Below are 16,477 nucleotides of genomic sequence, written 5' to 3' on the forward strand. Positions count from 1 at the left end.
ATTCTTACATTATTTAATCTATTATGAGCAAAACCCCTTTACCACATAGCCCTTTTCTGTTTGATGTGCTCTATATAATTTTCCCCCTTACTAGTTGTTATTCTTACATTTCAATCAGGAAAGCTGAAACCACCAGTCAAATCTTAAAATGTTTACATGTCTGAACTCAAGCTGATAACATCCAAATAGGGGAGGGAGTGAGATCTTTTCAGAAACAAACCATCAGCTCAGTGATCCTTCTTCCTTTTTTGGGGTGGATGGATGGGGGCCTTAATCACATAAACAACACCCCTGTTTATAGTATTAACATTACAGTAAATAGTAACATAGTTTCCGCATATGTAGAGCTATAATTTATGTGAAATGGTAAATACAATTATGCAATTTTTACAATGTGTATGAATAAATTATTTATGTTTTACAATCTTATTAAAATTTTGGTTTACTCAATGAATGATTTATGTTCATTTTTATTTAGGCAGAGCAGAGACCTTTATAACACTTGCCAAAGTAACATTAATAAACATGTTCAGTTCTTGCTTCTGAAGTTCCCTATCATTTATTTTCTTTAAAAGTATCAAAGAGAATCAGTCACTAGGTTTGTTTGAGACATTTAAAAAATCAATCTCAGCACTGAGGTTCTTGAAACACTTTTTAAAAGTCATACGTTATCTATATGAATTAATGAAATCTGCAGTATTAATTCAGAGAAAGAAGTGGGACATTAATTGGACTCAGGACACTACTGTGCAACCCTATGAGAATTGACAGCCAAGTTACAGGCCCTTTTAAGAAGAAATTGTACCTTACTTTTTGCTTGTGCAGATCTTAAATTGCAAAACGACTTTTCCCATTATTATTACTATTACTTTTATTTCACAGAGGCCACTACCTCTGTATGCCTATCCAAGTTTCACACTGGTACTTATAATTTGCATTTTACTGAATGTATTTTTAAGAAGCGACACAATGGGAGACTGGGCTGCCCTGTTGAATTTTGAAAGCTTACTTTCATTTGTTTTGCTGCAAGTGTTGATTTAATTATACTGAATTATTATCAAAGCTGCATTGTGTACTTTTTTATTCCTTTTACATGTGTTTGAGGTGAAGACCTTGGCTTTGTCTGCAAACAGTGTGTTTCAAGTTATTCCTTAAGTACTAAATAATAAAGAAAGGAGAAGAAAAGATTTTTTTAAAAGATAGCAGACAGTGATCCCAAGGTAAAGGGTTAAATGTAAGATCTCCAAGAAACATTTTGAAGTTGATTAAGACTCCAGCTTTGCATTAAACAGTATCACTTCCACATGAGTTGCCGCTAATGCTGTTAAGGAGCAGCTTGAGAGCCCAGTGTGCCAGTGACCTCCTTCACCCTCCAGCCACCCACCGGGCCTTCCTGATTAGCATTCTACCTGGCTCTCCGAGGAATTCCCGACATCCCCTAGGAGCTCATTGCGCACTTCGTCACTGTAGGCGATCCGTGACCTTTTCTGTAAAACAAAACAAAAAGGGAGAGAGCGAGAGGCACGTTAGAAAGTAAAGGCTTCGAAGCATTATTGGCATCAAGGCTGATCATCTCAAACCTCGAGAGCCCCCTAATGGAAACCTATTTGCTAAAACCTGCAAACCAAAGTTGTGTAAAGTTCTTGAACTTGAGAAATTTAATGTAAATTAGGTTTTCAAATGCCAATAATGAAAGAAAACTGTACTGTGTAAGTACTCCATTAATAATCAAAATGGATCGGAACTGGTATATCATTCCACACATAGTCATTCAAATAAGAACACTAAGCTGAAGGAAATACAGCTACACAGATTGCAATTAAAACAAGGAGAGTATATGGGGTTCTTTAATAGTGTGGCAGAAAATGGATTTCACAATTACAAGTCTTTTAAAATCTCTAATTCTAGGATAATATTATATCTGCATACATACACTGGAATGCTTGGAAAATTGTACATCTATATTTCATTATTGTGATGTTACTAACCAAAAAGAGATGAAATTTAAAAGTCGAACCCATTTTGGGACAATAATTTAAAGGGCTCTAAGTCCTCTATAAATAACTAAGGAAACATATGGCAGTGTGTGTGTGTGTGTGTGTGTGTGTGTGTGTGTGTGTGTGTTAAAACGAATTAAATTTCCCAATCCTTGTAAATAAAAGCAAGTAGGCTGTGAGTCAACTTTTCACAGTCCCAGTAAATAAAGACAAGTGGTCCATGAGTCAAGGTTTCACACACTGAAATTCTGTTTTACAAGAAGTCTACCTTTACTTGTAAAGTCAGAGGGCCATGTCCGCAAGCAACTCATGAATTATCTAAATTACACACATTTGGAAAAGCTAAAAGGCTCAGAAGATTAGCTGGGCAGCTGGAGTGCAGTGCTCAGATGCTGCTGCGCATCGCTACTTCAGACCCAGATGCAGATTTACAGGCGACTTTGCTGCCTTTTCTGCTTCTGAACTAACTGAGCAAACACCGTTGATTGGAAAATGGCAATCTTTTTCTCACTTCGGGTCTACAGTGGAGAACTTAAAATTTCTCACCTATCCAATGATCCAAAAAGTTACTGCAGTTTGAAAGGACTGTCCATAGTCCATGAGCAGAAGTCCACAAGATTTTTAATTAGACTTCTAAACTAGTGAGTAACCCTGCTTTGCCACGTAGAGATCATATCTTAAACATAAACTCATAGTAGAATTTAAAAGGATTTTTGGCAAGAAAAACCAGTAGACTTTAAATCATTTTAAAGTTGCAGCCTTTTTCAATTGTGGCTGCTATCTGAACCATAAAACACAGAAAATTATTTCAGTAACTATTTTTCTGAATTCTCCCAAGAATGATATGTAAGAGAGAATTTAATTTATTACATAGAACAGAAGCCTTAGGGCATTAGGGCTTACTCTCTGGCAGAACCCAGTTGAAGGGCTGAATGGAGTATAAATAAAAAATAAATAAATCTAGATACTCCTTTATTATTTGGGTGGGGGTGGGGGAGGAAGAAGCCAGTCTCATGGTGTTCTAAAGGCAGCTTTGGTTAAACTGAGACTAGAACCCTGGGGTCATGACTTAACAGCTCGGTGCTCATTCTATCACACAAAATTTCCTCACCAGTTTATTGCCCTCTGGATACACTCAGGTAAAAGATGCAAAGAAAATGCAAAATGTTTCAATACAAAGTAGATGATGGCATCCCATCCCTGCCCTGAGTCTCTACCCCAAGCTTGCCTTCCCTGCTACAAATGTCTAACTTATACCTTAAATGCAGTAAGTCTGTAGGTAGAGAACTACAACCAACAATGTTGCAGTGAGGAAGAGGGAGAAAAGTTACATCATTAGCCTGAGGTCAGTAATGGCTTCTCTATCAGACATCTCAACAATTCAGGAGTGACCCCCTCATTCACTCACTTGTGAACATGCCAGACTTCTTAGCACCACAGACAGCATATTCATGGGCCCTGCTTCCCTTACTGTATTTACTGAAGCTGCTATTAATTAGCTATTTCTGTTAACTTCATACAGAACTGTACAGAAAAATGCAAGTTGTAAGGACAGTATACTTCATGGCCTTACCACAGTAATTAGATCAAGCCGAACCTTTCTTTTGCCCATATGGAGATCCCCACTATGGTCATTTCAAACTAGCTAAGGCAAAGTATTTTACAGCATTAAAGGAAATGAGAACCTTTAAACAGGCTGTGGTATCAGAGCTGCCTCTTTAATTATTCATTTCATCACTATGGGGGACTAAAACGTTCCCCAGTATGCAAGAATTTCACATGGAGATTGTTTTTGTTTTTCCCCTTTCTCACCCAAATACCAACAAATTGGCATAGATTGTTCAATTACATTATATTCTTATTTTGATTTTCTATACTTCAAACGTGGAACATTACAAGCATGCATCCCTAAATATCTCATCTTGTTTTGGTTAGAATCTATTGCTTTTGAAAATCAGCTATTAAGAGTGGACATGCTCAGCAACAAGGGGAGAAGGAAGGATTTATCCACAGTTGAAGGGTGGTCCCCCTATAAATGCCACTCTTTACCACTGGGATGGTAGACACTGGTCATTTGGATAGCTTTCTGGATGTAATTAAGCAAATGATATGCTGAGTTTACAAAATGTTCTCTGAAAAGACTGGCTTCTACTAAAGAATGAAAAGATAACTCATTTCAAATGTCAGAAATAGTACCTCATTAAAGTGATACAAACAATGCTGGAAACGGAACACTACACTTAAGTATCATTTTATACTTCTTTTTAAAAAAATTGAGACCTGGTTTAAGAATTTTGGGGGCAGGAACCAGGTGGAGAGGAGCAATGGGGGAAGAGGGAAAGACATCTGTAATACTCTCAACAATAAAGATAAAAAATATTATATTTAAATGCCAGGCATTGGTATTTTCTCCTAATTTGTTATGCTTTGAAATTTTAAGTGAGCTGATTATAATCAACCATAATTTAGCATGCAGGATCATCATTAAACTAAATGAATACCAAAAAAAAAAAAAAAGGTAAATTCCTCTGGGTGACAAACTGCTTATTTTATGGATATTTTTCCTAAAAAAAAAAAAAAATCAATAAATTATTTCACTTTTATGGAACTTTTAAAAACCGCACTCTACCTTACTAACTACTATGTCATACTTTAATTTGGAAGATTCAAAGTTAATGAAACTGAAACATCTCCTGTACTTGATAAACTAACTGAAATAATTCTACTTTATTATCAACTGTATAAAATCTGTACTTTAGCCAAATGCAAGCATGAGAATTTGAGCTGGAAATGTCACACACTCAGCTACAGTTTGAAGGAACCCAATTCATAATGCATTTTATAAATAGTTAATGACTTCTATACATAAGCTAACCAGGCAAATCAAGAAATTGTCAACATTTTTAGTCTTAGTTGTCAGTTACTACTGACTACTGGTGCTTTATGTGTGGCTTCTGGAGAAGACAGAAGCTCTGTGCAGTTTGTAATCTATTGCAATTTGGGGGTCTGTACCATAAGGGTGGAAAAGCTGCAACTGACAATATTTGCCACACACACACACACACACACACACACTCACACAATTAAATACAAGAGCATTCCTCACTTTTAGTTGTGTTTGTGTAACTTATTCACTTAGGTGAACTAGACACAATTGGATGGAAAAATCTACAGACCATAGATGAACTACAAAAAAAAAATATGAGAAGTTAACAACTGATTGTTATCCCTAAGAAGTTAGATGCACTAAGTTTCAATGGGTATTTTAAACTGATGACAAAAGTGAGTCGTTGGCTATGAAAGTGAGAATTTCAGATTCCAAGCAGTTTTCACTTGGTATATGAACAGAACTTTTGCATACTGAGTGGCTGATTTCCTTAAAGCCAAGTTCAAGCAGATAGCCTCACTCAGTTCTATCTGGCCATTTGGCTTATAACAATCTATCTACTTGACCCAAGCCCTAACATTTCCCAACTGAAATGAATATATTCTAGACAGGCAAAGCTAAACTAGAAACAAAATGAAAATTAACTTAGCTTACACTAATTAAGAACTGTGATCTGGGATACCGCCTCCTGTGTGATTCTACATGTGAAACGAGTATACACAACCAGAAGGAGGATTCCATGGCCCACCACTAGCATAAGCATAACAATGAAGTTGGGTTATTACCAAAGCGTATATGAGAATTTAATTTCCAAGGAGTGCACATGGCAAAGCAATTGCTTAAATTGCCTCACCTGGGAATTTAATACAATGTTATCATCAGACCAGCCACATTGTAAATAGATTTATAATGCTTTCCATGTGCTGCACTCTGTTGCATATGAATTAAGTAATGATCTGGTATTACAATAAAATCAGCTAGTTCCCACACCTGGCAGACAGGATATTTCACTAAATTAATACCCATACAGCTACATCACAAGGCATGGGAGCGGAAACCATCTCCAAAGCATTCGGCCTGAGTTTTCCAGGGGAGGCAAACACTCCATGGTTATGTACAATGTCGCTGTGTTGAATGGGCTGCTCAAGACAATCTGTGTCTAACATCTGTATCACAGAATTAAGACTTTCTCATTCCCATTCAGTTTTGGCCTAATTTTCTTCATTCAGTACTTTAATTACTAATCAGCAATCCACAACATTTGCAAATACGAAGAAAGGCCTTTATTCTAATCTATGTGCTGCAGACAGCCAAATAATTGATACAAAGTGCAGTATGGTTTTGGTAAGTAATGAAAGAACAGCTTGTCCTAATTCCTAATCAAACTGGTCTATAGAAGAAATGGTTAATAGATTTCTCCATAGGTCTAAAAAAAATTACCCAGTCTGGCCAGACTTTTCCATTGCTTCTACATGTCTTTCAGTCTCCATATATTTAATAATGCTCAAGGTTACCAGGTGATACACCTATTAAAAACTGTTATGCTTTCATAGCCAAAGAATTTAACTGCTCTAAAGAATTTAACTGCCCCTGTTATAATTAACACTCTGGGATATCTATAGAATACCGTGAAATTATATTTATTAGCTAGTCATATAATTGCTGGCATTCATTTCTTACCTAATTTTATCTGGTTCTAATTAAATAATATCATACTTCCGTAATGCCCAGATGACATTTTCTAAAATGCATCTATCTTTGGCACAAAACATTCCATTTTTAACCTCACTTCCATTACTCCATGGCCAAGTTCAGTTTTTCATCCACACTCCACCATTGACCTAGGACTCAAAAAGGCTCATCAGTCCAGGACAGGAAATTTAAATTTTGGAGAAGAAAAGATAAAGGAATTTGTGAAATTTTGTTTATCACAGTGTTCTCTGTGTTATGTTAATTTCTAGCAACAAGCGATTTCAGATTAAAATATGCCATACTACATGATTTAGGTAAAGGCAGAGTAAACTGTTAGGCAAATGTCTGATCCCTCGAAAGTTGTTAGGATGAAAAAGCACAGGTCCTGAGTGAAGAGAACAGAGATAACATTTCAGCATGTGATCTTGGGCAAATGACATTTCCTGAATATCAGTTTCCTCAATCTCTAAACGAGTGTTGATAATATTTATTTCCCAGAGGATTTAAATACTATATACAAGTAAAAACCTATCCATATTACCTTGGATATGATAACCCTGCAAAGGATGTTCAACTAAATATTAGCTGGTAACACTGGAAAGGATCCAATAAAGCCAGAACGCATAGAGGGCTGAAAGTACAAATTAGTGCATCCTTCCTAGAAAATGATTTGCCAATATATACCACAACTAGCTTTAAGAAGTTCGTATTATTTAACCCAGTAATCCCACTGTACTGTTTTGCTCAATTTCCTATTTTTGCTGCTCCAATTTTGGGGCATTTTTTAATGGTAAAAACTTTACTGCCTTTCTTGAATGATATCAGAGGAATTAAGTTGCAATCTGTTTCTTCTAAGTAATCGTTTCACTAAACATAGCTTGCTCTTGCTCGAGGGACTCTTTAGAGTTAAAGGTCAAGCTCATTCGCTGGAAAGTACACATGCCACATGTCACCAATACTGCAGTGTTAATAAAGGGAAAACACACTTTCTGTCTACCATAAACTCATGGCCAGTGGACCATATGCAAGCCACCGGAGAGAAAATGCTACCCTGCCCTGCCATGAGGCTGCCAACAGTTGGAAAAGCAGGTTAGCGTGAGAGCACTGAACCAGCTCATTGTTCTTGAGTATGTAATACCGGGGGGAGATATGTAAACTTTTCTGGAAAAAAAAATTTTTAAATATGAATGTCTTTGTATTCTGATCACTCTCATTTATTATTTTTGCTTGTACTTTCAAAAAAGATTACATGTTTGAAAATAATATTTATGTTTTTGGCTGCAAATAAGGTAAAATATACCACATTTTTTTTCTTAACTTTTTTTTAAAATTTAGCTATCATGTCACATGTGAACACATGCAAATGATGAGGATATATATGTATATATATGCATATAGGCTCACACAAACCAATGTGCAACCCACATGGAATAATAACGCCACTTGTGATTTGCAATGCTAGGAGAGACCTTTACTTACACTAGAAACTCCAACCACACTGCTGCTACGTCATGTAATGATTTGTAAAACAGAAATCACGCAACTGCACTTCTTCATTTCCTTCTCCAGCAAGTTTAAACTTAAGCCTGAAATGTAAGTTTAGCATTAATGTTTCAAAATGCAACGTGAGTGAGTTAGTATCAGGGCCCCACTTGCTTGCATATGCTTATATTTACGGCGTTGACACTGCTATTGAACACAGTGTGGCTTTGTCTTAAATCATGTTAGCTTGTCAATCAATAATTAAGTTACTTCATTCAGAAAATCGGCTCATGATAGAATGCCCAGATGTTGTCCACATCTGGAATAGCGTAAGTACGCAGTGCAGGAAATCTAATTCTTGCAAGTCTTTCTGAATAAAAATAAAATAACTCCATAGACTGTATTTGAAATAATCAGAATGTCAAAATGTTCACTATTTTGTTTGAATATGATACATACACCCACTAGAAAATTATATTCTGCTAAATGAATGCTATTGAACACATGGTTCATTTGTATTTTTAAAAGAACTATTAAAGTATATACATTTATACAGTGAAGTTGTATCTATGTTTTCCTGTGTAACCTGCTGAGCATCAGGGAGGAAAAGTGATCTGATCTTTCATTGAAATATCTGTCAATAGCCATAATTTCAAGTGATGTAGATTTCCAAGAACAAACGATGTGGAGGATTCTGTGTAACTGACACATAGTATGTATCACACACACTTAGTAACACATAAGTGACAGAATCTTTTAGTTGGCAATGACCTGAGGCATCACCTAGACCAGCCTACACATTTAGAGCTTAGGAGTTCTAAGTCAGATAGATGGGTGATCAGCCCATGGCCACACAGCTGGGAAAGACCAGGCAGAACGAGGGCAGAATCATTTCTCAGTGCCAATGCTCTAGTCACTGAACCAGACCACCGGGACAGGCTGGGGTTGTCTTAGGACTCACTCTGCAAGGCCAGGTTGCCTGCATCGTTCACCTAGCTCAGTTGTCGGCAAACTCATTAGTCAACAGAGCGGCAAACCGCGGCACGCGAGCCGCAGTTTGCCGACCACTGATAGCTCTATGAACTTAATATCAGTCGATTAGTCTATAGATTTGGTTCCTGGTCACCCTGCTCCAAAATAAACAAACAAAAACTAAACCTTTACTAATGCATTATTGGCAACGTCTGGAACATTGACAATAAATTAGAAAGTTCAAGGGTGACAAATGCTCAAGGTAGAATGTTTTATTTGTCTGATCTCAGAGGGTGAGTCACAACCACACCTATGGGTGTAGCTAGATAGGTTTCAAGATTAATCTTCAAAGGCTACACCATAAAGCAACAATAACCTACCCAGAGGGTAGGAAAGGAGCCTCACCAGTTATTAAATGTGTTAGGAATTGCCTGCTTTCCCCTGGGATCTGGTGACTCCCTGTGCGGTTACTCTAAAATTCTACGTTGGAACCAGCTATCTCATGGGCAAACAATTTTTACAATATGTTTTTCCTGGTACTTACTTTTGGACCCATGTTGTGACAGATTCTTTATTATAGAATATGCTGTGCCACAGTGAGGTTGCAGCAATACAGAGATGTACGATACACTTTTTACTGCTTTATGAACATAGCCAATAAAACTATGATGTTCAGGCAATAAAACAAAATTCTTTGAGCCCAAATTCTCTATGAAGACATTTTGAAGATTACTTCTTTAACAGGGTGACCCAAGTATCTTCTATAATAATAAAAGCGTAATATGCTAATTAGACCGGACAGCTGAACGACCTTCCGGACGTCCATCCGCTGGAGCTGCGAGGGCCTAGGCAAGCTGCTGAGGCTGTGAGGGCCAAGACCCTTGCATGAATTTCGTGCATCGGGCCTCTAGTTACATATAATAAGGTTAGTATAAATATTCATACCTGATTCATAAACATGTTCTTCCTAAAAATTTCTCCATTTTTAGTTGAATAGAATAAATTACTGCCTACTCACAGGCTTTGCTTCATCAATTAAATGTTCTTTCTCTTGTATCTTCAATGTGTCACTCTTTTCTTTAAGAATATAAACATTTTTAAGTGTACCCCAGCTTTATATATTTTAAAAAGTTATTTTACCCTATAATACTCTCCCCAACTAATACCCAATCTCTTTTTATCTTTCCCTTCCTAGCCATGTTTCTTGAAAGAATATTCTACAAGCATAATATCACATATTTATGTCCTGGCCACTCTCAACTAAAAACAAACTGAATTCTTTCTTACTTTGCCAGAGGATTCCCCAGGATCACCAATGACTTTCAAATTGTCAAAATCATTGGCCATATTTTTGAAATAAGCTTTTAATTTCAGAATAGTTACAGAGTTACAGAAAAGTGGCAAAGACAGTACAGAATTCCCATATGACCCACACTCTCAATTTCCTATTATTAACATCTTACATTAATATGGTACATTTGTCACAATTAATGAATCAATTGTTCATTATTATACATCATTATTAACTAAAGTCCATACTTTCCTCAGATTTCCTTAATACGTAATGCTCTTTTTCTGTCCTAGGATACCACCCAAGATTCCACATTACAGTTAGGAGTCACGCCTCCTTAGGCTGTGCTGGGCTGTGACAATATCTCTGACTTTTCTTTGATGACTGGGACAGTTTTGAGGAGCACAGGTCAGGTGTTTTGTAGAATGTCCCTTATTTAGGATTGGTGTGAAGTTTTTCTTTTAACTAGATTGGGCTTATAAGGTTGGGGGAGGAAGATCACAGAGGTAAAGTGCTATTTTCATCACATCATTTCAAAGGAATATACTAGCAACATGACTTAATCACTGTTGATGTTGACCTGGATCACCTGGCTGAAGTGGTGTCTGTCAGTCTTCTCCACTGTGAAGCTCCCGTTCCCGTCCCACACTGTACTCACTGTGCATGACCCACATTTGTGGCGTGGGGGTGATGCTCCATGTTCCCGAGGGAGGAGTATTTACATCCATTATTTGCATTCTCCTGCATGGGGGATCTGTCTATTTCATCTTAATTCAGTCACTTATTAACATCAGTACGGACTCAGGGACATTTATTTTATACTTTGGCTCATAATCCAATACAACTTATTTATTGTTATTCACACTGTATCAATGTGGCCCCAATGGCCACTTTTCGGTCCTTTTCTCACTGGACCTCTTGATAACATCTGACGTTGTTGACCCCTTTCATCTTAGCAGTTACAGACAAGCTTCCTTTAACATTCTTCCTACCCTTCTGGTCTCCCCCCAGTCTCCATCATAACTTCTCTCAGTCTGCCCCAGGTCTCCATCCGCACTTAGCCACCTGACATGAATGATCTCACCTAACCCCACTGTCCTAATACCACCTACAGGCCAGCAAAGACATGTTTTCTACAGATTCTGCACACAGATCTAATTCCTACTGGGTGCCATACATCACCTAAAGGCACATCGACTTAACACAAGTGGGGCAGTTTCTTTCTCTATATACTGCTGCACTCCTTCTGCTGTCCCTAATTTGATGTTGTTACCACACACATGGTCTCCCCAGATAAACATCCAGCAATTATCCCACTCTCTCTCTCTTACTCCCCATATCCAATCGATCAACAAGCCCTATGGATTAGATCCCATTTTTTACAATATCTACAATTGGAGCCTTTAGCCAAGTTTCCAGGATGTCTTTTTTTTCTTTTGCACTAGTCGCAATTCTTTCCTCATAACTGCCATTATACATATTTCATCCCTCTTTCTGCACATGAATTATATCTGAGAGATACTTGTATGGAAAGACTGACACCTTTTTTTGACAGAGGTAAGCCAACAGGTACAAATTCTCAGCTCCTCATCTTGGGGAGTAAAGGAGACCCCTTCAACCCTACCTCTAGCAAAAATATCAAAGCTATCAAAGAATCAGTGTCTAAAGATAGAATGTATTTCAGAATAGGCATGTTAAAATAGAAAGCAAATTCATTCGACAAAAGCCAACGAACTATGGGAAAATGCTAAGCAACAGACTTCTCTCCAACTTTACAAGTCAATACATTTCTCTTTAATTTCACATATAGGCATCTCTCATATCAGCTGCTTTATTGTCCTCCTCAGTTAGATATTCCCATCTTTTATTATGTAGAAGCGAAAAGACGCCCATTTCAAACGAGAGACGATGTGCATGCGTATTTCTCCTTTGTTTGTCTGATTTGGGACCTGCGGAATATGGATTACTTCTGTTATCTGAGGAAGAAGCTCTGCTATGAGGTTGGTATTCAGTTTGCTTTTATCTCCGAGACCCCAAATTGCACCAGTAGGCAACAGAGGGCACTTATCTAGATTGAACTGTCATACAAATAGATTTTTGTCAGCCATTCAATTTGTATTGGAGAACACGCCAACGAAAACAAACCCCGGCAATTTAGAACAATAAACCTACCCTCCACTGACAGGAACAAATTGCTATATTTCAAATGAATAAGAATTACTACAGATCGCGCCTCCTGTGTGTTGGCGTTACAGAAAAAAAATTATTCTGGGAACTAATTTTGTCTTGCTTTTCTGGCAGAGGTCTAACAGAGAGCAAGCAAGTAGTGTGGTTAACACTAATAAACATGTAAGAAGAAACACAATGACAGACAGGAATTCCACGTTCTCAGAAGAGAATGAGGCTGTCTAATAAAATTCCAAGTCCACAGTCAGTGGCCACGTGACGAAGGTAGCACCGCGCTGCATTTTGAGTTTGTTTTCTGATCTGTAGTCCTCCAGGAAAGCAGGGAACACCTCTGCCCACAAAACAGTCCATTTGAGTAAGTAGCTGGACCATCATTCTCCCTGAGCCTACACTGATTCTGGCTCCCTGTCTTCATGCACAAAGAACATCACAAACTTTAGAGAGCTGACCTCACCAAGTTACCCCTAATCTCTCCCATATCTCAGAAAAAATATTCAGAGTTGATCTATTCAAAGTTGGTGTTAACCACAAACAGTAAAGACATTGATAAATGACATCAATAAAAATACAATAATAAATGTCTTCTCCCCTATTATTTTTGTTTCTCTTGAATCCTGTTCCCTTTTTCTATCAGCTGCAGTTCATTCTGGCACTTATGCAGCTACACCGTCAGTGAAATCCAGTTTTAGACTCGTGGCATCAGAAACTGCTGTGAGGGAAATATACAAACATTCAAGTTCAGCCCTGGGACTCCATGTCAAACTGAAACAGAAAATAAACAAACTTCATCTGAACCCTTGTAATTTTACTAAATAGAAGCCTAACTAGTTCAATTATTCAAACACTAATATTTACATTGTGGAAATGAGTTTTCTTCAGTTAAAATTATGTAACAAGAATTTAGCACCTTACAAATTCCTATAACATGTCAAATGGCGAAGCTATAACATTGTGTTGTTGTAACAGGTGCTTTATGTAAAGACCTGAGATTTTATTAAAGGACTGAAAAAAAATCAATATATGCCAGATACCAGGCATGAAAAGGACTTCCATGAATAGTAGCTAAAATAGATAACAGGACAAAAGGAAGGTAAAATATAATGCTTCAAGTTGCCTATATATGTTGGCAAATAATAGGGTTGAGAAAAAATTATTCTTACTTTGAAGAAAGTTATAAAATCACATTACTTTAAAAACATGCACAGATGCATGATGTATGCAACTTACTTTCAAGTGGCTTAGAAAAATATATACATATAAAGGTAGAGAGAAAAAGATCAATAGAGAAAGCATACATAAATGATAAAGCAATTGGAACAAAATGTTAATAGGTCAATCTAGTTAAAGAGTGTATGTATCGTCTTTGAACTATTCTTCAAGCTTTTCTGAAAGCTTGAAAATATTTCCAAATAAAAAGTATAAAATAATTTCAAAGCGTGGAAAGATAATTGGGAGAAGGAAGTACTGGTGTCTGGTACACTAAATCTACAACTGGCTAATATCTGAGATTAGCTAAATGTCAAAATAAATCCTCAATTAAATAATAGTTAACGTTAAACAAAAATAGGAGAACATTATTCCTTTCAAATTCAGACAATATAAACTGTTCCTTTTTACTATATATGATGGGGTTTTCCACTTTTTCAGTAAATAAACACAGGATTTTATTTGCAGTTTTAAATGAGCATGGACTCCAACTAGTACTACATGGTCAGAGGAGTTCTAAGTCATCCATTCAAAATAGTACCTTCCATTTACAACAGTTTGGCAATACAGTACATTGCATTTCAATCTGAATTTAATGTTTTGAGGATAATAGTTCTAATTAGATTGTTTAACAGATAATAAATTACTATTATGATTTACAAAAATGCTTAGATGAACCTAATCGAATCTCCCTGGAGTGTTTTGCAATAACGTAAGCTCTTTCACGATGCTCTTAGGTCATTCTCTAATGTTCTTGAAGAGAATACGTACTCGGAGATAGTTAAGACATGTGGCCACTACACTTGGACTTGATTTGGCAACCAAGGTATTGCTGATCTGTCTAATTTTGACTGTGATAGCCCTGGACAGGGGCTGAATGTAATTCTATTCTCTGAAAAGAACACAGCCAATGTTGGCACTTAATAAATATGCGATGATAATAGGACCTTAGGGCTAGAAGGGACCTTGAGAGGTCACTCCGTGTGCATCATTCCTGACATCACTGTATCCTGAATGTATCTTATAAAGACCTCAGGAAGGAGGTTCCTTAGCTTTCACAACTGATGTTTGCCAACAGTCACTGGCTGCTGTCAGGGATTATTTCCCTAAATTAAGTGGAAGTCTATGGTACCATAGTTACACATACAGCAGAGACCAACAACAGCTGTTGACTGTACTTGACAGAGAGTTCTTTACAGACTTGAAGACACTCAACAACTTGAGTGTCTTTTCATCCAGGGAAAATGATCCCAGGGCCTTTCTTCATCTGTCTCATTTTCTAAGCCCCAACCTGAGGGACCCGCCCTGAATTTATCTGAATTATCTTTAGGCATGGTGGCCCGATTGCACTCAGAAATGGACACTGGGAAATTCTTCCAGAGTCTAACACAGACCAAAGTGGACCCAATCTTACGCATGGTATGTAACATTGAGGTTGCTCCTTTTTCTGTTCATTCTTATTTCTGCTCTGAACACATTTAATATTACATATATACTTTGATTTTTATTTGAGTTTTGGGGCTAGCTTCTGTTACTCTGATTTTCTTGTTCTTTAAGGAAACAATATGATAAATTATAAAGGTCTCAATTTGGGCACCTGATTAGCTAGGATCCAAATCCCAGCTTTGTCCTTTTCTAATTAAGATTAAAAAGCAAGTTTTTGGCCTGGCCGCTGTGGCTCAGTAGTTGAGCACTGACCTATGAACCAGTTGGTCACAATTTGATTCCTGGTCAGGGCACGTGCCCAAGTTGTAGGCTTGATCCCCATTGGGGGGCATGCAGGAGGCAGCTGTTCAATGATTCTCTCTCATCATTGATGTTTCTATCTCTCTCTCCCTCTTACTTCCTCTCTGAAATCAATTAAAAAAAATAAGCGAGTTTTTGAACCCCTATGTACCTCAGGTCTAGCTGAGGTAAAGTTTATAAAACAGCTAAGTATGGTGCTGAACACATATACTAAGAATTAAAGAAAAATAACTGCTCTGATTATAATAATTATCACTATTGAGAATGCCAGCAAGTCTATTCCTCTAGCACATAAAACTCTGGGTTTGCCCGCAAAGTATGTTAATTTAAGATGGTCTCACACATTTTCCCCAACACGGACCTCGGGTCTGCTCCTGGTCATCACCTGCCGGAAGCCAATTCCAGCATGTCAGCAGGGCTGAACCATCTGGGGCGGCTAAAAAGCATCTCCCCCAAACCTGAATAGGACATTTCCCCAAACCTAAATATTTGTATATATTATTGTTTGCTGCCAGATAGCTCAGGGCATCTTAAATCTGTAGGCTATTCCCCAAACTGACAATGCTTCTGTAAGCCCTACCCTTTGAAGTGTATTATCTCCACCTTGCCTTAGGAAAATTTGTGTTAATAAATAGCACAGGGGTCCTTAGACAAGGGGTAGTCTTTTAGCTTCTTTAGCTGAAGTTCCCCTGACCCCCAATGCCTTCAAAATTATCTTTCATCTTTGGACTCTTTCTTAATCTACGCATCAGCCCCTTTCTCCAGATTGCTGAACCCTTTGTAAGGCTGGGACGAGAACCTTGGCAATTACCCAGACTCTTGACTATAAAGACCAGGCTGACATTCCATTCTGGTCCCTCCTGGCTCTTGGGACTCTCCCATTATTGGTCCTTTTTTTTCCCTTCTTCTTATTTTGACTCTTTTTATGTATATTTGAACTGGATTTTCTGCTTTGAACCTTAATGTTGTTGTTTTTTGAGGATTTAGGGTCCCATTCATCCTTTTGCTCTGTTTCTA

The 16,477-nt window shown here is 37.5% G+C and overlaps 1 protein-coding gene across 4 annotated transcripts in view; it reads right to left on the reverse strand.

Annotated features, from left to right (window-relative positions):
• VTI1A (vesicle transport through interaction with t-SNAREs 1A) overlaps window positions 1-16,477 on the reverse strand; it is a 325,141-nt gene that overhangs the window by 257,423 nt on the left and 51,241 nt on the right. For all 4 annotated transcript variants that reach the window (XM_080643014.1, XM_080643011.1, XM_080643012.1 and 1 more), the window contains exon 4: window positions 1,410-1,487. In XM_080643014.1, coding sequence (XP_080499140.1) covers window positions 1,410-1,487 — 78 coding nt within the window. The remainder of the gene's footprint in view (window positions 1-1,409; window positions 1,488-16,477) is intronic.

This window comes from Plecotus auritus, assembly GCF_963455305.1.
Source record: "Plecotus auritus genome assembly, chromosome: 9".
Lineage (NCBI taxonomy): Eukaryota > Metazoa > Chordata > Mammalia > Chiroptera > Vespertilionidae > Plecotus > Plecotus auritus.